Source organism: Aricia agestis, chromosome 13, assembly GCF_905147365.1.
Source record: "Aricia agestis chromosome 13, ilAriAges1.1, whole genome shotgun sequence".
Classification (NCBI taxonomy): domain Eukaryota; kingdom Metazoa; phylum Arthropoda; class Insecta; order Lepidoptera; family Lycaenidae; genus Aricia; species Aricia agestis.
The window spans coordinates 10,868,678-10,895,968 of record NC_056418.1 but is presented as its reverse complement, the minus strand read 5'-3'; the positions used below and the strand labels follow the sequence as shown (position 1 = coordinate 10,895,968).

General features: G+C 35.5%; 3 protein-coding genes across 4 annotated transcripts in view; 2 read left to right on the top strand and 1 right to left on the bottom strand.

The window, feature by feature from the left end:
• LOC121732929 (probable ATP-dependent DNA helicase HFM1) overlaps positions 1-13,635 on the top strand; it is a 52,389-nt gene extending 38,754 nt beyond the window's left edge. Inside the window, exons 11-16 of the mRNA XM_042122958.1 lie at positions 2,075-2,217; positions 3,744-3,928; positions 10,431-10,528; positions 10,789-11,018; positions 12,760-12,995; positions 13,388-13,635. Coding sequence (XP_041978892.1) covers positions 2,075-2,217; positions 3,744-3,928; positions 10,431-10,528; positions 10,789-11,018; positions 12,760-12,995; positions 13,388-13,505 — 1,010 coding nt within the window. The 3' untranslated portion in view covers positions 13,506-13,635. The remainder of the gene's footprint in view (positions 1-2,074; positions 2,218-3,743; positions 3,929-10,430; positions 10,529-10,788; positions 11,019-12,759; positions 12,996-13,387) is intronic.
• LOC121732930 lies at positions 1,510-17,830 on the top strand. The gene is made up of 3 exons (XM_042122960.1): positions 1,510-1,515; positions 14,863-15,591; positions 16,896-17,830. The coding sequence occupies exons 2-3, from the start codon at positions 14,870-14,872 to the stop codon at positions 17,794-17,796; spliced, it is 1,623 nt and encodes a 540-aa protein (XP_041978894.1). The 5' UTR covers positions 1,510-1,515; positions 14,863-14,869; the 3' UTR covers positions 17,797-17,830.
• Positions 17,831-19,835: 2,005 nt separating this feature from the next.
• Positions 19,836-26,109, bottom strand: LOC121733197 (interferon-inducible double-stranded RNA-dependent protein kinase activator A homolog). Of its 2 annotated transcripts, XM_042123368.1 has the most exons (8): positions 25,930-26,109; positions 25,224-25,421; positions 24,605-24,758; positions 24,299-24,416; positions 23,893-24,023; positions 23,621-23,781; positions 23,178-23,312; positions 19,836-20,822 (listed from the first exon to the last, which is right to left on the bottom strand). In XM_042123368.1, the coding sequence occupies exons 1-8, from the start codon at positions 25,930-25,932 to the stop codon at positions 20,574-20,576; spliced, it is 1,149 nt and encodes a 382-aa protein (XP_041979302.1). In that variant the 5' UTR covers positions 25,933-26,109; the 3' UTR covers positions 19,836-20,573. The 2 variants fall into 2 exon arrangements, with proteins under 2 accessions (XP_041979302.1, XP_041979303.1); XM_042123369.1 differs by lacking the exon at positions 23,178-23,312.
• Positions 26,110-27,291: the final 1,182 nt, after the last annotated feature.

Genomic DNA, 27,291 nt, shown 5'->3' with positions numbered 1-27,291 from the left:
TCAACCATTTTTCAACTATTTATTCATTGCTTTCTTGATGATGTAGATTTATAAACCTAAACCTGATTAAAGATTTCGCGATTATTAGATCTTTTCAGAATTTTAATTATAGTCCTTAAATGTCTTAAAAACACGTCTGAAATAAGTTTAATATTATAGTCGTGGGACTTTTTCTTTGGCCTCTAATGTACTGTATATAATTTTATTACGCCATATCCAAGGCATTATTTCTAAATATTTAGCACGTTGTTTCATACTTAATTAATTTGCCAACAATTAATATTATGTTAATAAAACCTGTAAAACAAAGTGTATTATTTCTCAGGACTGGTTTTGTTTGTCGATTTTGATTAACGGTGAAGATAAAATATTTGAAATGAAACAGTGAACTTGTCGTATTTGGCATTATATTATTTATTCCTATATTCTTAGAAACTCTGAGGAGTAAGAATTTCTCAACTACCATGCCTTTACAATAAATATTGAAAAATTTATAGGTGATGCCTTATTGTCAAAGAATATCCTTTTAGGTCGATTTTTAACCAACAGAAACTTAACTTTCAAGCTTTAAGTGCTGCTTTTAGTTTTTCTACATTACAAACCCAGAACGCTAAGAATACAGTGGTTCATCTCATATAAGTTAAATAGCCCTACGTATAAAAAAGGGTTTTAATGGACATGATGTGACGTTTGACACTGCAAGGACACGGCATATAGAGCTTCGCCTGACGGAAGGTGCAGGGCTGCTAAAATGTTATCGGAAAATAATTTAATTCTCAGTTTTCTAAACTATGAGCCGACTCTCTTTGTGACCGCTCGGGTCGGCCTCCTTTTTTCACATGGGGAAATGTTTTGCGCATCCCCGGCGGATTAGTGACATCGGTCGGGGTATGTGGGACTCCCCGTAGGATCAACCCACTAAAACCCTGTGGTGCCCCACTCCCCGCTTAAGGCAAAGTTTCGGACACGATCAGTTGATCGTAACTCTACCAGCAGACGTAGCATGGTCACCCTAGAAACGGTTTCTTCAGTGTCGGTCTTCTCCAGCAAAATGTAGAGTCTAGTTGACTTCGATAATACCAACTGAATCATAAAAGTCCATTGACGTAAGCGCGCACCTATAAGGAGCTAATATTCGTGTTAACTTAAACACATCTCCATTTGCAATATCGCTTGCAGTTTTTAACTGAGCTGAGCATGTCCTTTACCTATAAATGCGAAATGTCAGCGCCTAATGAGCCTGCACACGAATCTCACGTGCATACACATCATATTATGCAACTATTATTATTAAAAGCATAATTGGCTAAAATTGTACACACTTTGTTAAGTGATCTGTAGTGGCCACAGTCCACAGATGATCTTGGCTGAGTCAAAACGTTTTACCTGACCATTTTTATTACAAAAGCTTTGGGTTAACCCTGTATCATATTGTTAGGTTTCCTGTTCTGCGTATTTATGAAGGAGATATCTAGTTTTCAGACATTTAATCCAGGATTAACTTTAATTCAGACAGTGGCGGGGCAAGACCTAAATTTTATGTGGGCAAGATAATATCTTGCGAGGCCCCCTAAAATATATTATGCGAGGCCCCCTGATGGACGATGCTAAAGAACGGATTTGTTGAGAGAAATAATTTTTGATACCCAAAGTTTAATTTATAAAACTTTTTATTTATGAATATTTGAGTATCTCAACTCGTAAAACCTTTAAAAACCTTCGTGGTCCAAGGGGCCCCTTAGGCCACGAGGCCCGAGGCCGTGGGCGGTCGCCCACACCGCCCACGCCTTGCGCCGCCTCTGAATTCAGATCTGCGCAATCAGACCACATTAAATCGGATCGAACAATGCGGTAATCGGCATCGCGAAATCATTTCTCATTTCAAGAATTCTTTAATCTACTATTTATTACCTAACTCTACATGGCTAAGGCTAACTCTCCTTTAAAGGAAATACCTAACCTGGATAATGTAGGAGTTACGTAGAACGTAGTAACACGTAGTAAGACTAGACTTTCGTAAGTCCCCATAGTATCATACCAACATCCACTAGACTCCCAATGTTTTTGTCCACAGAGCTATGCGTCAAAGCCATGAACGGTCTGGCCACAGCTGGCCTCATAACAATGGATGAGGTCAGCTGCATCGAATCAACTGATGCCGGTCGCCTCATGTCAGTTTACTATTTGGACTTGGAGACTATGAAGCTTATTATGAAGGTAAGTTTTCACTTTTTGTGTATGATTAAAGTATAGTGTCAAACTAAGTAGGACTTAAATTGGACCCCGATAATAATAAAGATTTGAACTTCCTGAAAATTTTGTAGGAAAGGTCTAGATAGAGGCCAGAAAATGGCAGTTTGTTAACATTTGTATCTTTAGAGAAATTGATACATGGTGTTATTTGGTCTGGTTATATCAAGTCAATCACTCATGAACAGCTTTACTTGACTACATAACCCAACCAAATTACGTTATTCCACCGTCTGCCTATGAAGTATGATTCAATTTCTCTGATTGTACAATTTGCATAAGTAACTGCACCCGTAGCATGGCGACAGTAGAAATACAAAAGTATAGACAAATGACTGCGGAGATAAACTAAAGGTGCCGTTCCGATCTTTACTGCGGCTAGCCGCGAATCGCGATCGACAAAAAATTAAATATAATGCCACTTTTTGACATAGACTATAGTCCTGAAAATTAAAAAAAACCTACTTTAAATGATATAGACTACAGTCTACAGAGAGTTTATCTCCGCAGATTGTCTATACATTCGTATTTCTACAGTAGCCATTCTACGGGTGCTGGTAAATAATTAAATAGTCATATCAAAGGCACGCTGCCATCATTTTGTTTCTTTCGTACCTACTGTTTTTGTGTGAAGGGAAGTTGATAATTGCAATTTCCTGTTTTGATTCCAATCTGGGAGCCCTTTACCATCCTTTGGACTAGTTTATAAAGATATTCCAATCCCTTCCTGGTTAAGCTCAAATATTTATAAAGTTCACACCTTCCGTTACAAGTGTCTTTGATAGGCAACAAAATACAACAAAAGATACGTAAAGTTTATTGTTTTATTTTGTGATATAAATATTTCATTAATCTTATATCTTTAAACGAGCAATTCTTGTATATATATATATATATATATATATATATATATATATATATATATATATATATATATATATATATATATATATATATATATATATATATATATATATATATATATATATATATATATATATATATATATATATATATTTAGTATATAGGGGGTTTCGGGGGCGATAAATCGATCTAGCTAGGAATCATTTCTAGAAAATGTCATTTTCATCGGATACCGAGCGAAGCTCGGTCACACAGCTAGTATAATATGTTGTGAATTTATAAAGTAACTTTAGAATAGAATAGAAAATGCATGCTTTATTTGTAACATCGAATAAATTAATTGACAGGCCGATGACGGGTCTACGGGTCTACCGCATCGGTAACTCAATTTCTATGATAGTACAAACTTAAACTTTAAATTAAAAACACAATACAAGGAAAAATATGTAGGTAGATACAATTAGGCGGTCTGACTAACAGCAGTTTGTTCCAGATAACCTTTTTCTTTCAGCGCTAATACTTTCCCAGTGAACTTTATACAAGGCACACATATCACGCTGAAAAATTTAACGTAAAGCTTTATAAATACAAACTACTTTTATTCACCTAGTTTTCTTTCAACACTGTAGATAGACGGCTCAGAATCCCTGGAACAGCTACTATGGCTGGTCTGCGAGAGCCACGAGCTCTCTGAGATGCATCTGCGAGTGGACGAGAGACGCTGCCTCAACCTGCTGAACAGGAACAAGGCAGCCTCCACCATAAGGTTCCCCATGAGGGGTAAGATCAGCACGAGGCAGATGAAGTCCAACTGGTAATCTTCTTTTCTACTTTTAGTTCTTTCTGCTGTGACCGATTTTTATATTTGCAAGGGGCTCCTACAGCTCGACAAGGCTTTAAATGAACGTGGTGAAAAAAGGAACTAACGCTGCCATCATATAAAAACGTCATTTTTGACAGTTCTCCTTTACCAGCAGCGCTCCCGCCCACGTTCATTTAAAGCCTTGTCGCACTTTAAGATGGTTGTACCCGGATTTTAATGGGACGGTGCACGGTGGGTAAAATAAGATTATTAAATCAGGGTGTAATATAATATGGGATATATTATCCCAGTACCTAGTCTGAAACTAGATCCAGTAGTGTCACGGGACACTAATTCTGACAGAAATGTCTTGTCAATGGGACACGTGTAGCTCCTAAACGTGTTCCAAGCCAAGACCCATAATATAACAAAATTCAAACCCATAACCGCGCGAACTATTATATTTTACGGACTAGTCAAAATTGATAAATGAGCAATTTTTATAAGAGGAATCTTTTTAATTTAATATAATATTATACTTTTTTTAGTACGAGTAAACGAAGTCACAGGGAGCTCCGAGCTTGTGATATAATTAATTTGTAATATTTTATAGTTATTAATCACGGAATACGGATAATATTATTGACAGTATCAAGAGAAGATCACCCATTAATCATAAAATCATTGCAACATCGCTACTAAAAAGGCGTTAGAAAACAATTATGACATTTTTGAATTAATTAGGCATTGTATTATAACTATTATAAGTGAGATGAAAAGGATGTGAGTTACTCGTTCTATGAATTTAATTAAAGTAATTATAAGATGGTATCTTTGCTCGCTTATTAGTTTAATTGTTTATGGATGTCATGTGACACATTATGAGGTGATAATAATAATAGTTGTACATTAAATGGTTCACTTTAAACCTCTACCTGGTCATAAGGTAGTATCATTTCCAATAAGTATGCTTAAATAGCATAGGTACTAAGTTTCACCCATAAACTTAATATACCTAGCGGAATAGAGCAACAATCTCGAGCTGTCAAACGAAACCGAAATTGGTTTCATCTGTGTGTAAAAATATGTGTACGTATACACTTACACGTCAAGCATGATTGAACATGATTTCTATGAGATTAAGTAGTCAAAGTGCGGCACGTGCCGACTGGACGTCAAAAAAAAGAGTGCTGCTGTCATGTATCACAATATGTCTCTTTTTACCACGCAGTGTTACTGATAGTGACATCTCTCTTACTCAGGCCTTTGTTTCTCTATTCCGCTAGGTATATTAATAATAATTAATATCTATGGACGCTTCACACCACGTCAGTCTGGCCCCGTGCTAAGTACCTAAAGGACTTGTGTTACAGGTACCAGACAACGGAAATATATTTAATACTTTTATACTATACATATATTTAAGATTTTTATTATATCATACACATATTTAAAGACCAAATACAAATCACAATATAAAATTTTAAAAACCGTTAATTATTAATTTGTTGTATGAAAGAGGAATACATTACCGTATGTGGTATGAAAGTTCAATATTAACATTCAACACACACAAGTAACAAATACCCACCAAAAATACTTTATAGCCACTGTCCATCAAATACTATAAATTACCATTTACCACGCTCCACTTTTTACCTCGTTTATTCTTTATTATAAAGGCACATTTTATTATAGCACAATGGCTCTACATGGCATATTGGAAATATTTTCACACAACCTTGACCGTCGCGTCTTCGCGGCCGTGACTCCAATAGTATAAAATGCCAATTAAAAACGCATCTCGTGTATAAATATAGTAATTATTATGATAGATTCATCGGTTCGACTGACCAATATCCATGGTGATTGATTGCACACCTCAATATGAATGAATATGAATGGTGCTTGTAGGTCATGGTATGGTATAATATATTGTAGGATAACTTATCTATTATTATGACATGGTCTAATTAAGTATACTCCGTTTCAATTTTCATTCATTCAATACAAACATAATTTAAACCAGTCCCAAAGTGGTCGAGGTGGACCCCGAGGGGTCCACGCGAGACTTGACGGGGGTGTACGTTGGGACTTGGGGCTGGCAAAATGTAGGGGTTCACAATCGTGAGTGGGGGTCTAAGGTTTGTAGTAAAGAACTAAAATATTGGCCAAAAACAATTGTTGTTGAAAACGGCAAATTTTCATCCAAATTCAAAGTTTTCAAGAATTGTCTACGGTACCTTCCCATCGATATTTTTGTCTGGCTATTTTTTTTTTGGTATTACATACTAATATATCTCGCGTCAGAAAAAAAGCCAACACAGCTGAGCCCACATGGAAATAATAATAATTTTTCTACTATTAATTAACGCTGGCAACTATTGCTGGCCCACCACCCGAACGATTTTTTTTGGGTGCACAGGAAGTACAGAACAGCTGTTTGGAAAAAAATTAAAGTCGCTGAGCTTACATTTTTTCCATTTTTCCCCACCCCACTACACCCACACCAACCGGCCACGGCCTGCCAGCACGCAGATTATCAGAAAAGGTGGTACTGGGAATTAGCTAACGGAGTTTTAATACAGCTGAAGCCACATGACCGATTTGGTCGCCAGCTCTCCGTCGATTAGTATTGCAGAGAAGGGGAAGGGGAATAAACTTTGAAGGTGGTCTAGGAAACGGGAATTTGGGAGCCTCTGATTTAAACAACTTACAATTTTTAAGTTCTGTCTTGTACCGTCGTATTTCGTTATTCCTAGTCAACATGTGACATTCTAATTGTTAGCACATTATTTCACTTTAACCGCCCATATTAATGAGCTTTGTTTTCTTCCTATAGGCTCTATGTATATTTTCTTATCATTATCAGCATTTTAGATGCAGGTAATGATAGACTAGCAAAAACACTGGAGGTTTGAAATCATAAATATTGTTTTCATGATTTTTAATGATGATTACCTACCTGCAATATGTTACTTACAGTAATCAACAGTTAAAAAGCTATAACCTGACTACTCAAATTATAACTAGGTATAGACTATGATTTCCCGTTTCCGGGTCATTATTACAAAATCTATACTAATATTATAAATGCGAAAGTATCTCTGTCTGTCTGTCTGTCTGTCTGTCTGTCTGTCTGTCTGTCTCGCTTTCACGCCAAAACTACTGAACCGATTGCAATGAAATTTTGTACACAGTTATTCTAGAGTCTGAGAAAGGACATAGGCTACATTTTGATGTGGGAAAATATCTTATTTCCATGAAAATATCGATGAAAATTACTTCGCATTGCGCGTGGCCAGCGCTCATCCCGGGGGTCCTGGGTTCGAGTCCCGCAGGCGGAACAAAAAGTTTTCAATGTTCCTGGGTCTTGGATGTGTATTAAAATAATATTTCAAAAATCTTAAATATATTTTATGTATAATATTATAAAAAATCCAGAAATATATCGACGCGATGCAATGAACATTTTAGTTCTAATACGATTCAACAGATGGCGCTTTTTTTTACTTCGTTGTAACATAGAACTAATCATACTTATTAGTTGTTATGTTTTTGTTTATAGTTTTTAATACGTTAGAATATTATGTTTAATAATATTATCACTTGCTATAATAATAATCAATCTATCTTATCTTATAGAACTCCTACTGCATTTCTAAGGAGATCGAGTGTGTTGTGTTGGCCTATATTCCATCCAGAAAATATATCAATGCAATCAACATTTTAATTCTAATATATGAAAACAGATGGCGCTTTATTTTTTACTTCATTATTATAACAGAACTAATCATACCTACTTTATTATATATTATTGTTTTTATTCATAACTAGCTGTTGCCCGCGACTTATAAATACTGCGAAATATACTGCGAAAGTATCTCTGTCTGTCTGTCTGTCTGTCTACCTGTCTGTCTCGCTTTCACGCCAAAACTACTGAATAGATTGCAATGAAATTTTGTACACAGTTATTCTAGAGTCTGAGAAAGGACATTTTGATGTGGGAAAATATCTTATTTCCATGAAAATATCGATGAAAATTACTTCGCATTGCGCGTGGCCAGCGCTCATCCCGGGGGTCCTGGGTTCGAGTCCCGCAGGCGGAACAAAAAGTTTTCAATGTTCCTGGGTCTTGGATGTGTATTAAAATAATATTTCAAAAATCTTAAATATATTTTATGTATAATATTATAAAAAATCCAGAAATATATCGACGCGATGCAATGAACATTTTAGTTCTAATACGATTCAACAGATGGCGCTTTTTTTTTTTACTTCGTTGTAACATAGAACTAATCATACTTATTAGTTGTTATGTTTTTGTTTATAGTTTTTAATACGTTAGAATATTATGTTTAATAATGTTATCACTTGCTATAATAATAATCAATCTATCTTATCTTATAGAACTCCTACTGCATTTCTAAGGAGTTCGAGTGTGTTGTGTTGGCCTATATTCCATCCAGAAAATATATCAATGCAATCAACATTTTAATTCTAATATATGAAAACAGATGGCGCTTTATTTTTTTACTTCATTATTATAACAGAACTAATCATACCTACTTTATTATATATTATTGTTTTTATTCATAACTAGCTGTTGCCCGCGACTTCGTCCGCGTGGACTTTAGTTTATAGCGCGCGGTGTCAACAAAATTTGTGTCAAATTTAAAAACTTTTTGAAACCCTGGTAAGTGGTACCCCTCTTAGGGCCGCGCAGCGCGCTACACCGGAATGGCAGCGCTGAAAGTGCTCGCCTCGCCGCTGCCATTCCGGTGTAGCGCGGCCCTTAAGAGGATACAACAGCGGCTAGAGAAATGAAAAAAAAGTACGTGTAATATCTATAGCTGTCTCCCTTACCTCAAGCCTATACCGCAGAACGCGATAGAGACAACTGCAGAAAATCCAGAAAATCAACGATTCGTTGTCCCCTGATTCCTTCTCCAAAACTTAACCGATTTAAGTACTTTTTTCATTAAAGATTAAAAAAAGGCTTGAGCTGTGTTCCTATGTTTTGCTTTTTTTGTATAATCTAGCCAAATCTGTTTTCTGGACGTTTGAACACAGTGGAAAATCTGGCCATTTTTTTGGGTTTTTGAACGTTCATATCTTATTTAATAATTAAATTATGAAAAAAAAAAAAAAAAACATAGGGACATTGTATTAGTGGCCGTAGATATTCAGGAATAAAAATATAACTCTACTAGCATTATCCAGGGAGGAAACAGGGGACAACGTTTGTATGGAAAAAAGGGCGGTGTGGAATCCTCTTAATTAATCAAAATACCCAAAAGCAGCTGTGCAGTGTGCACATAATCTGTACTAATATTATGAATGCGAAAGTATCTCTGTCTGTCTGTCTGTCTGTCAGTCTCGCTTTCACGCCAAACGCCAAAACTACCAAACCGATTGTAATGAAATTTTGTATACTGATAGTCTAAAGCCTGAAAAAGGACATAGGCTACTTTTTTACTGGAAAAAAGGGTTGTAAGGGTCGTAAATTTGTTCAAAAAATTCATAATAGATGGCGCCGTGCGTCTTCTACATCGCGCTGACGCTTGCTCAAGTCTTACATTTAAGTCTCGATTTTTTTCGATTGTTATATCTATTCTACGGTATTAAATAACTCAGTACTTTATCTGTGCAGGCAGTGACGTAACCTTAATACCAAATTTCACCAACGACTGTTAAAGTTAATGCTCGAATTAGTATCACGTTAGCTGTTTCGTTTGTCATATGAATGAAAGAGAAGACAGGATATTTTAACAAGCTGTTAACACTAACAGACGTTGGTGAAATTGGGGCTAAACCTATCAATGTTTATGGGTAAAGTTGTGTAATTGGGGGGCTAAATAAGCTTTAAAATTTGGCATAATATATAAAGTTTAACATACAAAAATGAAGTACTTATTGTTTGCACACTGCACAGCTGTATTGATTTAATGGGTACCAGGGTTTTTTTATAAAAGCTTTTGACACCAATTTTGTTGACATCGCGCGCTATAAACTGAAGTCCACGCGGACGAAGTCGCGGGCAACAGCTAGTATAATATAATCTCATTCATCGGATCGGATCATAAAATCGGATCAACTACGGCCTACGGTCCTTTCCTCCTACGGTTGAACATACATGCATCTCAATTAGGAGAACAGACGTTTCCTTACAGATTACTAAAATATAATTTACATGGGAGAGCCATGCTTCGGCACGAATGGGTCGGCTGGACCAGCCCGGCTCGATTGGAAAACCGGCGTGAAACAGCGCTTGCGCTGTGTTTCGCCGAGTGAGTGAGTTTTCCGGAGGCCCAATTCCCTACCCTATTCCCCTTCCCTACCCTCCTCTATTCCCTTCCTTACCCTCCCCTACCCTATTCCCTCTTAAAAGGCCGGCAACGCACCTGCAGCTTTTCTGACGTTGCGAGTGTCCTCGGGCGACGGAGGTTGCTTTCCATCAGGTGACTTAGATTTCATTACAAAAATCATTAACCAACACAATATTTTATTTCAGCGTCATTCAAGCGATACTCGGCTGTCTCCCAATACTGGACCCATCACTGAACCAAGAAGCCACCAAAATTATAAGAATAGCAGAGAGGGTTTGCAAATGTAAATCACACACATCCTTGCATCATAGGCAGATGGGGGACCTACGTAGTTTGGTCGTATTAGGTACGTCAATCAAACCCAGCCAACAGATCACAATAATTAATATTGAATTGACATGATCCGACCGAATGACGTTGGTCTGTCAACTGCCTAGGAATAAATTTCCTCGATAATAATATTAGCCTTCCTTTTCGCTTCGCCGTTGTCGGGTGACAAGAAGTGCCTTATTACTTTATTCAGTGCGATATCATTCTTTCCAGGTCTAGTAGCCTACATGACTCGCCCCGACATCCAGAAAGGCCGCTACTTCTCCGCTGTCCTCAATTCGCTAATACTCAGCAAGTGCGTATGCGCACATCTATGGGAGCACTCGCCGTATATGAGCAAGCAGCTGCGTGGTATAGGGCCGACTATCAGTGGGTTGCTGGCGACCGCTGGGAAAGTCAACTTCACCCTTATAGAAGAGAGCCATCCAAGGGATTTGGAGAGGGTAAGTAGACATCTTGAGACTTAGCTGGTAAGTTACGTTAGAGTGTCGGTTGCATTCTTCGTGCGTGAGCTCCAAAGAATATCTTCCTGTTACTCTACTGACCTGGAAATACTTGCCGTATGATCAGGCAGCTGCGACATATAAGACCGACTATCAGTGGGCTGCTGGCGACCGCTGGGAAGGTCAACTTCACCCTTATAGAGGAGAGTCATCCGAGGGATTTAGAGAGGGTAAGTAGACATCTTGAGACTTAGCTGGTACGTTACGTTAGAGTGTCGGTTGCATTCTTCGTGCGTGAGCTCCAAAGAATATCTTCCTGTTACTCTACTGACCTGGAAATACTTGTCGTATGATCAAACAGCTGCGACGTATAGGACCGACTATCAGTGGGCTGCTGGCGACCGCTGGAAAAGTTAATTTTACGCTAATAGAAGAGAGCCATCCGAGGGATTTGGAGAAGGTAAGTAGATATCTTGAGAGTTGAGACTCCACAGGTATGACAAGATGTCATCAAATCCAGTCATAAAGTATTGCCCGGTTGTATCCTCCGTGCGTGAGCTCCAAAGAATAACTTCCTGTTACTCTACTGACCTGGAAATACTCGCCGTATATGGGAAAGATGCTGTGAGGTACAGGGCCGATTGTCAGTAGGCTGCAAAGAACCCAAATCATTCAGAGTCGAGAGCAATACTTTAAAGTGGTTGAAACTACTGAACCACCATATAACGGCAAACGCCGTTTTTCTATAAAATTGTCTGTCATTTCCATAGAACGAAGACTGATTAGTGCTATTTACAGAATGATTTGCTGTACATAATACTTTGATACAACGGATCCAAAGAGCATTTTCATTTATCATGATGCGAGCGATGGTATCTCAGAGATGCAAAGCGTTGTGATATCGCAGTCACGCGTACACATATTTTTTGCGCAAACGGTATTGACATTGCCTTAAAGTTTAAACAAGCCGAAAGGTTGTGAACCTAGTAACCCCATTTACAGTTTATACATCCGTAAAATTAAGCTTTAACAAACGCTTCCCTATTGACTAAACTAGGTATATTCTTAATTGGTCACTTAAACATAGGTATAAATGACCAATTCGATGATTGGGCACTGGATGGGCAATTAAAGTGACCTGAGAAGGGATTCCAATTATTTTCTATGGGTCTATATAGGTACTTACTCGTAGAACCTACTGCCTAGATCAGTGATCCCCAACTTTTTTTCCACACGGGCCACAAACATCAAAATCATGGTGTCGCAGGCCGCAACAAAAAAATGTTAGGGTTAAAAAATAACGTTCTTCAAAATTAACTATTCAACCCGTCGATCGTGGAAAAATGAGACACAATAGAATTTCTATTGTGTCTCGGTCACCAGTGACCGTATATGGGGCTTGATGAATAGAATTAAAAGTTGAATTAATATTACGCGGGCCACAGATAAAGTCCCGGCTCGGCGGGCCACATGCGACCCGCGGGCCGTTGGTTGGCGGTAGCTGGCCTAGATTATAGCTATAACTACCCAGAGTAGGTATAGCTATAACATGGTGGCATTTTTAATGTTATTCCTCTTAGGTGGAATTTGTCATTAGTCTTATCTATTCAACAGCTCTTTAGTCTTTAGTCAACGGCGTTAAACCCAACAGGCAATTAGATAAACTACTTAATTATAAATTCGCCAATGCTTTACATAAGTATTTTAACAAAACAAACCATAGGTACCTACTCTCTTGCAGATAATGAACAAAGCACCCCCTGCTGGAAACATGCTACGGAAACAAGTCTCGTTACTCCCAAAATACACCTTTAAGTTGTCACCACTCAGTCCAAGGACAGTGAGAGTTCAGTTGATGCTACTAAACGCAGCATTCTTAGCAGAAAACTTGGACCACTTGACTGCTGGAGCGAACCATAAGTGCTCCATAATTGCCGGGGACAGTGACAACTATATCTTATACTTCTCTACTTTTAAGTAAGAAATTATTTCTACTACCGATTAAACTGGTTTCGTAGCTTTCGCCAAATCGGACCTAGGAGACGAAACGCGAGGGCGATGTACCATCGAGGAAGTTGATTCCTATGCAATTGACAGACCAAAGTTTATTTGGTCGAATATGTCAATTCAATGTTAATTATGATCTGTCAGCTGGGTTTGACGTAGCGCAACCAAACTACTCAGGTCCCCGATTTGCATAGGAATCAACTTCTCTGATAGTACAACTGCGATACAAAATTAAAATTTCGAGCGGCGTCTTGCCTCTTCTCGTTTTCGTGTACACTGAACCTAAGTGTAGAATTGAAAATATTTTACAACAGTTGCCTTGCACAAAAATATCAAATAAAAAATCTTTTAAATTGTTGTAGAGACTCGGATTTAGTGAGTGTGTACGACGGATGTATAACCTTTGAAATAACACGACTTCACAATCACGAACACAAGATTATGGTACATTGTATTAGCTCAAATTTCGGTATGTTTTGACACAAATTAATTTTAAACTTATACTTACGTTACTTTGTATTATTAAGCAATCCATTATTTCAGTTGGCCTAGATGAACGATGCGAACACACTTTTGTCAGTCTGATACCGGCTGTAACAGACGACTTTGAAATCAGTGCATTAAACGAAAAAGTCAGAGAAACACAGGAGCACGAAGGAATAATTGCTAAAAGTAACAAAAGAAGACTTGCCACTGATGTAAGTCAGTGTAACGAAAAAAAGAAACGGGGAAACAACTTTATAGAATCGTTGCAAAATCTCAAAAAGTCGTTTATAAATTCTACACAGGATATCAAAACAGAGCTCAATAAAACCAAAGACCTCTCTAATTGTGTACTACAAGATATTCTTAAACCGAGTGAAGATATTTGTGACGACAATGAATTAAGTTCAATGATGTGCAATCCGGAAAACAATATTGTACTGACAAACTCATGTTACGATATAGACGAGAACGAAATAGGTTCAATTTTGAATAATATAGAAAGTGAAATAAATAACAATAATGTAAACAACAAAGTAGGTCAAAACCAAAACGAAGTGTATGAACGAAAATTGCAGAATGTAAAAGATGTGAATGATGGATTTAGATGGCCACGTAACACAAAAGGCACTACAGTTAAGTGTAAACGCAGTTTGAACACAAAAAATAACTTTAGTTTTCTGGATACCATCGAAAAACAAGATGAACAACAAATAAAAAAACCAGATTGTGGTTTACCTGATCTAGTAAAAGAACAAATATTGCAATTTTTGGGAAAGGCTAAACAAGAGTCAGTAAAACAAGATTATATTGTTGATAATATTAAACAAGTAGACAACAGCGATAAAGTAAAACCAAGAAGTAGTGAACAAAAAAATAGTGTAAAAGAAGAATCTCATAGAACATCAACAAAAGAAGATAATGAAGATATTCTTACCGATATTAACCCAATTGAAAATATACACTTTAAAAATGTAGCTACAAGTAGTAACAGTTTCAATTCTATGACAGATGGAACAATAGTGGATAGCAAAAATATGCAATCGTTTGGTAAAGATCAATACTTAAATATCAATATCGAAGAAACTAATAACAATAATTCATTGGTGTCACCTGAAAAAAATACAGACGAAACTGTAAATGTAGTCGCCGAATGCAACGCTGATCAAAATTTCCTATCCAGTACTGTAAATGAAGAAGAGAGTAACAATAGCAATTTAGTCTCGTATTTTAATCAAGTCGCTGTTGATCAATCTTTAAAATTCCAAACAGTAAGTGGAAAAAGTTGGAATAAAATACATATATCAAATAACATTGATCTACCAAAATGTCTCGAAAACACGTATGACTGTAGCAACAATATGACTATAGTTAACCCTGCTAAACATTATTACGAGCCCGTAGCGATATATCCAAAGATTACAAACGATAAATATCATGAATTGGCCGAAGAAAATGCCCAGCTATTACGAAAAACAGATATTGAAAACAAGTCAAATAAATGTGAAAGATACAACAAGCCAAATTTCAATAACCCAAGTGAAACTGGCTCACATTCGAATAAAAATATTGATTCCGATCAATCTCAAATGTATACAACCTCAAAAGAATATGAAAGTGAGAAAAATCATTTTGCAAAATACTCTGAAAAAGGAGAATGTGTTAACAAGTTTTCTTACAGCGCTGCAAAAATCAATCTTATAACAAAAAGAGATAGTCAAATCCGAATAGTCAATAAACTTGAAATAGATTTAAAAGTTACTCAAATAGTATGCAAGGAATCTTATTCTAAGGACAAAGTAAGCCAAGATAAAGAAGAATTAGAATCGAATAGTAAACTTAAAAAATATGATAATATATTTACCGACTCGGAACCAATTGACAATACATGTCAATATGATGATCTTGTAGACGCCAGAGCTGTTAAACAATTAACTCATACTCCAAATTTTGAAATAGAATGTAAGAAAAGTTTAACCACTAGGCTGCCATCCCTTGAAGTACAGAATGATGATAAAAATACAACCAAAAAAGATAATCGCTCTTTTAAAAATATTATTGAAAAATTCAAAAATAAGGCAAGGTAAAGTTAGCGTCAAATAGAATATTAACTATTTATTATTATCTATTCATATTTAAACATTAGATTTAGCTTAAAATATGCCGTAAAATAATACTTATATTACTTAAATACTAAGTAATAATTACAAAAAGCACAAGGGGCATTTTTGTATGGAACCTGTACCCAAGCTTTAGCACATCCACACATATCAAATGAAAGGGCTAGGCTTGAAAATAAGAAAAAATCACAATAAAAAACATTCTGTATTATTGCATCAATTTATAGAGTTGCTGACAACGATAAGCAATCACTTCTGGAAATAATCGTATATATGGCATACTTGAAGAAAGTATTGTATTTTAGTACTTATATTATTTCATATTTTAAAGAAATGTGTAAGAAAACAATAAAAAGCTAAAAAAACTAACCTTTCCTACATTTTATCGTAAGTATATCTTATATCTTTAAACGAGCAATTCTTGTATATATATATATATATATATATAGGAATCATTTTCAGAAAATGTATTTTTATTCGTGTTTTATCGATTATCGATAAACTGAAATATATGACTCTTCCTGACATCTATTGGCGAATAATAATACTATTTTGTTAGCAACTGATTGTTTTAACGACCAGCAGATGGCGTTATTAAGTAACACGAAGTCAATGAGCGTTTGCTATACCGAGCAAAGCTCGGTCATCCAGGTACTAATAACCGTATTGGAGAAATTGTGTATGGTGCAATAATACAGGTGTTATGAGAAAACAATAAAATGCTGAATGTCGAACCTTTGCCAGATTTTTTCGTTTACTATCACTATTCAGAAATTGTTTTTAATTAGCAATACTAGCGAATGATTCATTAATAAATTATGTTTTTTTCTTTCAGGAAAAATAAAACACCTGTATTATTGCACCATTCACTAGTATTGCTAATTATTATAAACAATTTCACCAAGGTGATAACATGTTATAATATACAGTAAAATCCAGGAAAGGTTCGATTTTTAAGGTTTCATTGTTTTCTCATACATTTCTTTAAAAAACAATATACTAAAGTACAACACTTTCCTCAAGTTTGCCATATACGATTACTTTTCAGAAATGATTCCTTACTAGCAATACTATAAAATAATATAAAAATACAGGGTGTTTTTTTGCGATTTTTTCTTACCTTCGTTAACTTTTTTACATACAATAAAATGTTCAACGTTTCAAGCCTTCATTTTTGATACATGTCTCAAAGTGCTACTTAAGTGGGTGCGATATGCCCCTACTTTAACCTTTTTAGTTTTTAATTTTTTGTTCACATTTTTTCCAGAAACGACACTCAACAGAAACATTTCTTACCAAACCTAAACAAGACTATAACGCCTATAGTGAAATCACAAAAGCAGTACAGAATCAAGGATATCAATAATACAGATGATGGAACGATGAAAAATATATCTGAAATATTTAGTGAAGGTAAACATGATTCCAATAAACATGCCGCTACAAAATTACCTTCAACGACGGTGTCTCTACATAATATTACATACAGTGGCAATCATAGATGTGGCAATACTGAATTAAACCAAAGCTCCGATAGTGTAATGAATAAGAATAATACAATAACAAGTCCTAATTTAGATGCTATAATAAATACAGATATTAAATTGAAGCTAGATACAAATACGAGGCCTTTTAATCAAAACTTTACTGAGGTAAAATACAATACTGTAACCGAAAATTACAAAAACGAGGATGTTTTTGACGCCTTAAAATATCCCAACATAACAATAGATCCTGACAGTCCTTTAGAACCCGAAGATATTATCTCAGTATTAACAGAATCCGAAAGTGAAGAATTGAATCTATCAATGTTAAACCCTAAAACAGTTCTTCAGAATTTAAATGAGGACGAGGTGATACTACCGCCCCCTATGGAGTTTTGCGATGAAGCTTACTCTCCAGTGGCTAACATTAATCCTAAAAATTCGGAAAATTCGTACACACCAAACTCTAGCCCACATGACATTGGTTACTCAGAAGCTATTACTTCTAATGTTGAAACATGGACTCTGTCGCAAGGAAGTGACGATTCCTATGATACTTCCACAAACAAGTTCATACCTCAGAATAATCTCAGTATGTTTAGAAACCAAAACTTCTATTCACCTTGCTCACAGATGAATTTAAGTCAATTTAAGTACGAAGGTAAACCAAAACTTAGAAAGTAATTTTAAATATTATGTAAGGTAATAAATAGTCGTAAGTAAGCAAAAACCAATTTTTATTAAAGTTAATTAAAAATATGAAACACTTTATGAAACGCCTTAAATAATAACAGCTAAGCGAGGAGAAATATTCACTAGTGATATTGCTACTTAATTTGATTACATTAGATGTACTTTTAAAGTAAAACCAAGACTGACTAAACACAAAAGTGACTTTAGTATTGGTGTCTCGATCTCACGACATTTTTATTTAGTTGGTCTTGGTTGAACAGAACTCCATTCCTTTACTCCAATTAGTCTTTTCTAAGTTGAACAGTGCGACGTTGTGAAGGGCAGGTTGAACTCACACCATTCAATTTAAAAGAAACTGGGCGCGTGCAGCGTCCTCGTAGACACCAGCCGGCCGGCGCTACGAGGACACTCCACTAATAAATTGTTACAACCTCTATACTTTGCATTAAAATAATGCCCATTTTCACAGGCAAGGGATCCTAACTTCGCAACCATTAATTCCAGTGATATATTCACTCTATCGTCTAGTTCTCAGCTTCCCTGCAAAGTTTTCTATCATGCATTCAAAAGAAAACCCCATCTATTAGTCTGTTAATTGGTAAAGAAAAGAGTAATTTTGCATCCTGCCTCTCGAAATAAATCTTTCACAAGTTTCAACCCTTCCATTGCTTCGTTTAATATGGACATGTTTCCTCTAAGCAAAGGCGGGGCAGTTCGTCAACAAGACAATACTAGCTGAGAATATTTTTCCGTTTAATGCTCAGCATGTTTGATACTCACAATACAACATGGGTACAAAGTGGCTTAAACTAAATAACTGGGTATATTATGCATTCCATGTTAATTACGATATACAATACATTATAAGCTAATATTTTAGGATAAATATTTGAATTCATCTGAATATTAACGCGAAAAACATTACTAAATAATGCTGAATATTAAACTGGAAATTTATAGTCCACACTTTTTTTTTCTTTTTTCATATTTTTATACTTTTTTTTACATTTTTTATTATTGAGTAATTTCCACGCTGGGAAAATTACACTAATTCTATGCAAAGTATAGCTTGTATTTGTTATAATATGACCACTCCATACTTTGTATCTTATATTTACGGGCTATGCTGTTTACTTTCGCATATTGGCAGTAACACATACAAAAATATACATGAATTGTTGCTAAAAGATACCATTATTACGTCATCATAAACTTTTAAAATCAAACATTGTTGATAGTGTTCAATTTCGATATTTATTGTATAAAATAATAATAAGTGCATATAATCAATATCAAAGATGTTTATTTTGATAATTTTATTTATTATTGATTTCATTTGATTGATAAATCAAAATGATTTTATGTTCCTAATCTAACATTTGTTTTTAAGACAGGCAAAAACACTTTAAAACCTTTAAAGATAAAATTTGCAATTGTTTTGATTGTAAAAGTAAAGTCATGAAAATCTCCTTCCCTTAAAGTTGATTGAAAATTTTGCAACAAATTAAGTGATATCATACATTTTCAATAAAAAATGATCATTTAAATAATTAGAAAGTTATTTTTTAAACATTTTTGTATGTGAATTGTGATTATTAGTACAGCCGGCCTAGCATGCGCACAACGAGAAAATTTTGTCTACATGTTTTCTCGATGTTTTATGGTTTGTCTCTTCATCTATATATATTATATACCCTAACATGATATACTATTTTTCGTGGCTGTCGTCGAAATCCATACTAATATTATAAATGCAAAAGTGTGTCTGTCTGTTACTTCTTCACGCCCAAACCACTGAACCGATTTTGCTGAAATTTGGCATGGAGATACTTTGAGTCTCGGGAAAGGATATAGGATACTTTTTGTGCCGGAAGAATGTACGGTTCCCGCGCGATAAACGAGTTTTGGCGCAACGTAGTTGCGGGCGTCATCTAGTTAGAGATAATTGTTTCTTTTAATCCTTCGATCGCGGATTCTTGGAAATCTATTGTTAAATCTGTGCTATTTTTGTCTACAAACCCTAACATGATGAACAGCACATTTTTATCGAGTTTTGTTAAGATTTTGACATTATGAGAAGAGTAGCTGTATGTCGTATATGGTTTGGAAGGTGAAGAAATATGCTTGCAATGTCTGTCCCTTATTTTAATAAAAATATTATATATCTCAAATGGCATCATCGACATATAGTACATCGACATCAAGTAAGCTAGTCTACGAACGCGAAATTGATCTCTAGACGTACACACGTTAGGGAAAAAGAGATATTATATTGTCGATATCAACAATATAACTACGCTCGAGAGTGAGATATCTCGTTGTACGCATGTTAGGCCAGCAGGACCACATTTAAGTGGTGTGATGTGAAGATTCTCTTGATATGATCTAAAAATTAATTACTGCAAATATGCCAATTATACAGCATAGCCCGAAGTGCTACTTATACTTTGGCCTAAAAGCCATATTCAATGGAAAGTGGTGATGAAGGTAAGTGCAGCGTCAAAACCTGGCGACATCAATCGTAAATGTGGAGTGTTGTCTATGCTTTCATCTAAAACCAAAGAAAAGGATAGTATTTAAATATCGCAACAAAAGATGTGCTTCTCACTTGCTGACTGCTGTATACTACCTTTCTTTTTAATTGAAACTATAAATTACTCCGTTCAAATTTTCAAAGTGGCCATATAATTTGATGAGCGAATTACTCACTATCGCCACATAGATGGACACTGGGAATCAACAATCGATGTCGCTAGATACTGAGTCATTCACTTCTTGGTCATAATCTTCAGGTATTCCAAAGCGTTTTGGGCAGCCGAAGACTGAGCATCCTTGCTGGTGAGTCCGGAACCGTAGCACACCGCAACAGGCAAAGTAGACAGCTGAACCAGACATTGGCTGCGACCGGTCATCGACTTCTCTTCAATGTCTACATAGGTCACCTCAAATGTTTGTTCCGAAGCGATCTCTTGCAGGAATTGAACAAAATTAAAGTCCTTGTTGTTCAGTGGCGTCACCTGCAGAAATAAAAGCATATTTAGGTATATAAATAAATAATAACAGTTTTACAAAAAACATCAAAGATACATGCAAATGATTTCACTTTTTTTAAATAAATTTTATTTTCTAAATTTGAAATGATAAACTCATAATCTTGAAGCCATATTTAGGATTGTTTCATCTGTCTTCACATTTAAGATGTGAGCCAATTACATTTTACTGATAAAAAGTAGAAAAAAAAAATTGATTATATTATAAAACAAGTTAGCTTTTCTTTAAAAACTTTTCACAAAATTAGAAAGCAAGACAAATAAAGGTTTTTTTCTTCAGATACTATGTACTCTATAATGTATATTGTATAATGGTATTAGTAAAACAGTTCATGCAAACATTTTAGCAAACCATGGGACCATTTTACTGTTTATCTAGATTCTAGTGGGATAAACAACAAGTTCCATATTGAAAAAAAAAAATCAGGACATCTACCAACTACGGGAAGAAAACTTTGAGGGATTTGAATTATTAGTACTAAACATTGTGGCATTGCCATTATATTACAGCCTTATTAAACATTTTCCAGTGGTGCATAATATCAACTGCCATTTCTAGAAAAAAATACCATTCTGTTAACAAAAGCAATGTAGCAGAACATTACTTTTGTTAACAAAATTATCATTTTATACAGGGTGTCCCGTAAATCGACGATAAGCCTTAAACCAGTGATAGGCCAGGTTACAACAGTTCTCAAATAAATTTTAAAAAAAGTCCAAGTAATGTGTCCCAAAAAATACAAAACTTTAAAAAAAAATCGAAAAATCGACATCTTGTGGCGGTTTTTTAGTTCCCGGCACTACAAATTTCTACTTTTTTTGTTTTTTTTTTTTGTATGTAATCCTGAATAATGCTTTAGTAAACTGGTACCTAAGATTTAAATCAAACGACAATTCGACTTGAAAGGAAATGAGGCTTTTTGCCCAAAACAATTATTCGAATTAAATAGTTTGCTCGACTTTAACCGACTGTACTGAAAAAAAAATGTACCACGCTTGTTTGGCAAGTAATTTTAAAAGTTGGCGCAGTTAATAAGGATTCCAAAATGGTATGACACTTGCTAGATTGTTTCTTAAATTTTGGACAATATTGATTTTTGTAAAGGAACTCAGTTTTCGACAATTTTTTCTTACTTACTTAAAATGATTCAAGTGTACCCAGGACTTTCTTCTAAGTGATATTATGATTTGTATGAGACGGAGAGAAACATTCAATGAGTGTAAGGGAGATAAAATCTAAGAAGTAAAAGAATATCACGGGCCACGGGAGCCATAGTGTCTCATTACTTTTAACTTTAAGAAAGGTGTTTTAGGATTTAGGAAGCTTTTAATTGAAACAAATTTTTGGAGCCTAAAATATTTTATTACATTATAACAAATGTTCAAACTGCCTCCCACCAGCATGAATGCAAGCTCGACATCTTTTTAAAAAAGACCGCTTTATCAGACGGGCAAATCTGCCGTTATTAACTAATTCAGCTGCTCGCGTTAATTGTTGTCGCAGTTCAACTAGATTTTCAATTGGCTTTGTATACACTTTTTCTTTCACAGCTCCCCAGTAAAAAAAATCTAGCAGATTTAAATCAGGTGAGCGGGCTGGCCACGAAATGGTACCAGACCGCCCTATCCACCTTTCTGGATATTCAGTATCTAAATAATCTCGCACTGGACGGGCATAGTGCGCCGGACAGCCGTCTTGCTGGAACCACATGTCTCTGTAAATGTGCAGAGGTACGTCTTCTAATAAATTTGGTAAATGATTTCTTAAAAAGTCCAAATAAATGACGCCATTCAAGGTTTCTGGCAGCTCAAAAGGTCTGATGATTCTCCCGTTTAGAATCCCGGTCCACATGTTTATTTTGAATCGATATTTTTTGGGACACATTACTTGGACATTTTTTTTAATTTTTTTGAGAACTGTTGTAACCTGGCCTATGACTGGTTTAAGGCTTATCGTCGATTTACGGGACACCCTGTATAGCTGCTATGATAGAACAGCAAAGCTGTTCCAGGAAACATGTAACCCAATTCTACTAATTAATGCAACATTAATGTATCTTCGTTCCTCATTTACTACATGAAAGGAAATGGATTGGATCCATTTTCTATCATGTAGTAATGCCATCGTTAAATAATGAAATTCAAGTCAAGTAAACAGTTTTGTTTGGTTTAGCATGTGATGAAATTACCACTTTGTAGTTTTATAGGAAAATGGACAGGATCAAACAAGGAATGAAGCTAAATCAATAATAATGCATAAAATTGTAGAATCCCAAGTTTATGGGAACAAATAAGCACATGCGAAAATAGAATGTTTCATACCTGTAACTTGGCCAGGTTAGGGCCGATGGATTGTTTGAGATGTTTGTGAAACTGCGACACTTTGTGGCTATGGCTGGTCGTGAGTGTAGATATTTTACTATCTTTCAGGTCGGCATAACGGGCCGCCACACCGCCCTAAAACAAACAAACGCACCAATCAATGTCGAGTTACCCTTCTGTCCATTAAAAAAATAAAAGAAAAACAAAAAATTTCGCAGCTGACTGAAAGATAGTAAAAACCTGGCCAAGTCTACCGATCGGACAGGGAGAGCCACAAAATAAATCACAAACGAAAACTGCAAAAACGACTGTCACATTTTTATTAAATCACTTTTGTTAAGAGGACAACTTTAAAATTAAATTGGTTTATTAAAATTATTAATGGGTTAATGGTAAATTTATAAGGTAATGACTTCATGAATATGATAACAGTAAAATATTACCTCCTCCTCATTTTGGAAAGTCTCCAGGGGGTTGTCCTGGAGCGTCTGCCACATCTTGTAAGCGGCCTGCCGCTTAGCGAGCTTCTTGGATTTCCCTGTGCCCACCTCACGTCGCTTCAGCAGAGTGCAGATGATGGTAAATTGACGCTCATGCGGCAAACCTGAAAATCAAACAATATTTTATTACATTAAGGTTTTGAATTTGAAATAATTGTTGGTGTTTCGTTATACTAAGGTATGTGTTCATAGTATTATCTTAAAGGTTTACTTACGTCTAGTAACATTATCATCATTCTCAGCGTGATAAGATGGTGGTGGCCAGAAGCGCGACATGCACAGCTCTTGCAGCCATCCCACTGGGTTGCCCATCTGTTTATCTTCAAATGAAGGCACTACAGTTGCACTTGAACACAAAATAAAAATCATTTTGATTACCACTAATTTATAGCAATTAATAATAAAAAATTATATTATAATAAACCAAAGAAAGTACTATGAGAGAAATTGATTTGGGCACATGATGGCCCCATGTAATTTGGTTGGGTTATGTCAACTTCAGCCAACAGAATATTAATATGATTAAAATCAACTTAACATGCATAACCCAACCAAAATATAATTAATTCCACTTTCGGCCTAAAATTTCTCTGATGGTACATACAAATAATAAATACTCACGCATCAGGAATGTTTCCGTTGGCAGGTTCATTAGCTGGTGCAGCCCCTGTCAGTTTATCCAGCAGAGCTTTAGCCGCAGAGTGTTTTGCTTCTTTCTTGGATCTTCCAGTGCCCATTGCTGTAAAAAAAATTAAATGTAAAATGGATGTATTAATAAAATAAAACAAGCAGTCATTTAAAACACTATGTACCTTTTATAAAATTAGAATACATAAATAAATGTCTATTTATATCTAGTGACATTAATGTCATTTTCAGCATAATATTCTATTCAGACAAAGAAAACAGTATTAGGAAAACACTAACCAACTAGATCAGCCACAGTGACACGGTAGCGGAAGGTTGGCTCATGTATCATGCCTTCGATCTGCACCAGCTCATACTTAGGCACGGTACCACGACGGGCCAGTAGTTCTTGAAGCACAGACACTGGAGTCTTCATTGGCAGTGACTCCATTTCCTAAACAAAAATTTTGATACCACATATTATTAGACTATTATTGGTAAAATATTTAGTAGGTGTATTGTGTATGTGGAAATGTAATAAGAAAATCAGCCCCCAGCAAAAACAACCTCATTAACTATTGAAATATTTAGTAAATGTATAATGTGTTTTCTTTGATATTTATTTTGTAACAATTTAACAAATTATTTTGGAATTCTTTTAATTAACACTTTAACTACTATAAGGGCCTGTTTCACCACTTCCTGATAAGTGACGAATAGGCTATCCAACAATTAACTTGACAGATCAAGTATGGAGAATCTGTCAAAAAAGTTGTGAATAGCCTATTTGGCACTTTATCAGAAAGTGGTGAAACAGGCCCTAAGTGTTAATTTGTTAAAATAATGCTGTATTTGCATGTTGCCAATGTCTACGGGGCAGCTGCACTACTATAATTTGTCCAATAAGCTAAATAAATACCCTCTTAGCAGCCTCATCCAACGGCAGGCGCTCCAGATTGTTCTGTGGTTTGGGGCGGTTCTGAAAGCGGCGACGTGGGCCATGCTGGGGGTGCTCCCCATCAGGCCCGGCTCCATGCACAGGCATGCTGTGAACCACACCTGGTGGAACACCACCGTGCACCACTCCCGCATGTGGGTGCATCACGCCACCATCCATCTAGACAGAATACTTAAATTAGCCTGAACAAAGCCTATGTATATCAAATTGATTAAATAGTTTTAAATGTCCAATAATTGTTTACAAAAAAACACACAAGGAAAAATATTGATCAGCTGTTAGTGTTGTTACTGATTACTTTGTGTAGGTACCGTATCGTACAAAACTTATTTCATAAATATTCCAGCAATAATTTAGATTTCAGTTTAACTAGCAAATGCTGCTTTAATAAATAAACTGCAGTTTTTGATTTGTATGATGAATTCATAAAACTTTTATAAACTTGAACTGTGAACATGTGATGTGACATGGCGGCCGGTTCATTCACTCAAGATGGCTACCTACGCATGGAGACACCGGCAAATCGAGGAATAAATAGGGCATAATAATATAAATACATAATAAAAACAAAAATGTGAATCGCATTTACACAAATCAAATAATTTCAAGAGAAATAAGTACGTAATCGGGTTTTTCTAATAAGTAGGAGACTCACCACGCCACTTACCATTTTGTTGTATCTCTCCACCGTGAATTACGCGAAAACTCTAAATAATGGTGAAAACAACAGACACCTATTTATATAAATAGGAAATTAACATCTAAATAGTAAGCTTATAGCTAATTACTTCTAGCGTAAATTAATTAATTCGAGAGACGAGAAAATCAGCTCACACACAAGAGGGCCGAAAATGGATGTCAAATGTAAAATGTCAATGTCAAGTTGTCAAAATTCAAAGGAATTTGACCATATAAAAGTCAATGAATTTGACAAAGGTTTGACGTTTGATTTTTTAAATTAATGGATACGGCTGCAGCTAATGTGTACAGACTACAGTGCAGTGGTTTAGTAAACTGTAAAAGTCAAATTATAACGTAAATGCGTTCGATGAAATGGAGTTTTGATTGAGGAGGAACTTCGGAGGGAACAGAACAACACACAAGTTTTACTACTAATTAACCGCTCTTGTATAAATGAGTCAGAGCTGGAGTGATCATATTAATATTTATGTAGCTTGTAATTTGTAAACTGTACTGTGATGACTGATGACCAGTGGTCGGCGTAGGTAGTGCCATCCCGCGGGATTCGTTAATCGCGGCATAACGTGGACATGCCTCTCAATCCCGCGATTTTGGGATTCGCATTGAAATAATATATAATCGGAAATACATTCAGAATTTGATATTTAAACAACAAATATTGTGACAAACGTAAATAAAGAAATAATTTGTTAGTTTTTTATTTATTTATTATAATTATAAGTTTTATATGATATTAACAAATAAGTAAAAAATTAACAGAAATGTGATTATATTTATTTGGATATAAGTAGTATATCGTAGATCACTTTCAGGCTTGCCTGTGTTACCTGCAAATAATTTGATTGTTAAATTATAAAAATCCATTTAATGTTTATCAAATATTGACTTTCTTTTAAAATATATTTAAACAACAATAAACAATAATGAATTCGCTTAGTGGCACCGTTAAACATTCGACGCAAACAACCGAGCGATCATTCGCAGGCAACACAGGCAAGCCTGAAAGTGCTTTACGATATACTACTTATATCCAAATAAATATAACATTTTTTGTTCTTTTCGTCTGTTATGTGTGGATGGGATATTTTGGACTCACGCGCAAAAAAAATGCTACACACAGAACAACAAGCCATGCGCTACTCGCGAGTGTCTGCTGGCTGTGTGCGGGGTGCGGGCCACCCCGCACCCCGCACACGTCTTGCTCCTGCGGTATTAAATAAATATGGATTATAATTAAAAAGAAAGAGTTATGTTTAGTTAATAAATAATAGATATCGATTTTGACGCGTAATCTTTTTTTTTCATACTGGCAACTAAGCAAAACATG

What these genes read in the sequence shown, in the direction of transcription:
- LOC121732930 (XM_042122960.1), top strand. Translation starts at nt 14,870, where the DNA reads ATGACTATAGTTAACCCTGCTAAACATTATTACGAGCCCGTAGCGATA. An exon ending in AAATTCAAAAATAAGGCAAG is followed by an intron (nt 15,592 to 16,895) that starts GTAAAGTTAGCG and finishes CATTTTTTCCAG; the next exon opens with AAACGACACTCAACAGAAAC.
- LOC121733197 (XM_042123368.1), bottom strand. An exon ending in CTTTCCAAAATGAGGAGGAG is followed by an intron (nt 23,313 to 23,620) that starts GTAATATTTTAC and finishes TGTTTGTTTTAG; the next exon opens with GGCGGTGTGGCGGCCCGTTA. An exon ending in CTAACCTGGCCAAGTTACAG is followed by an intron (nt 20,823 to 23,177) that starts GTATGAAACATT and finishes TTATTTCTGCAG; the next exon opens with GTGACGCCACTGAACAACAA.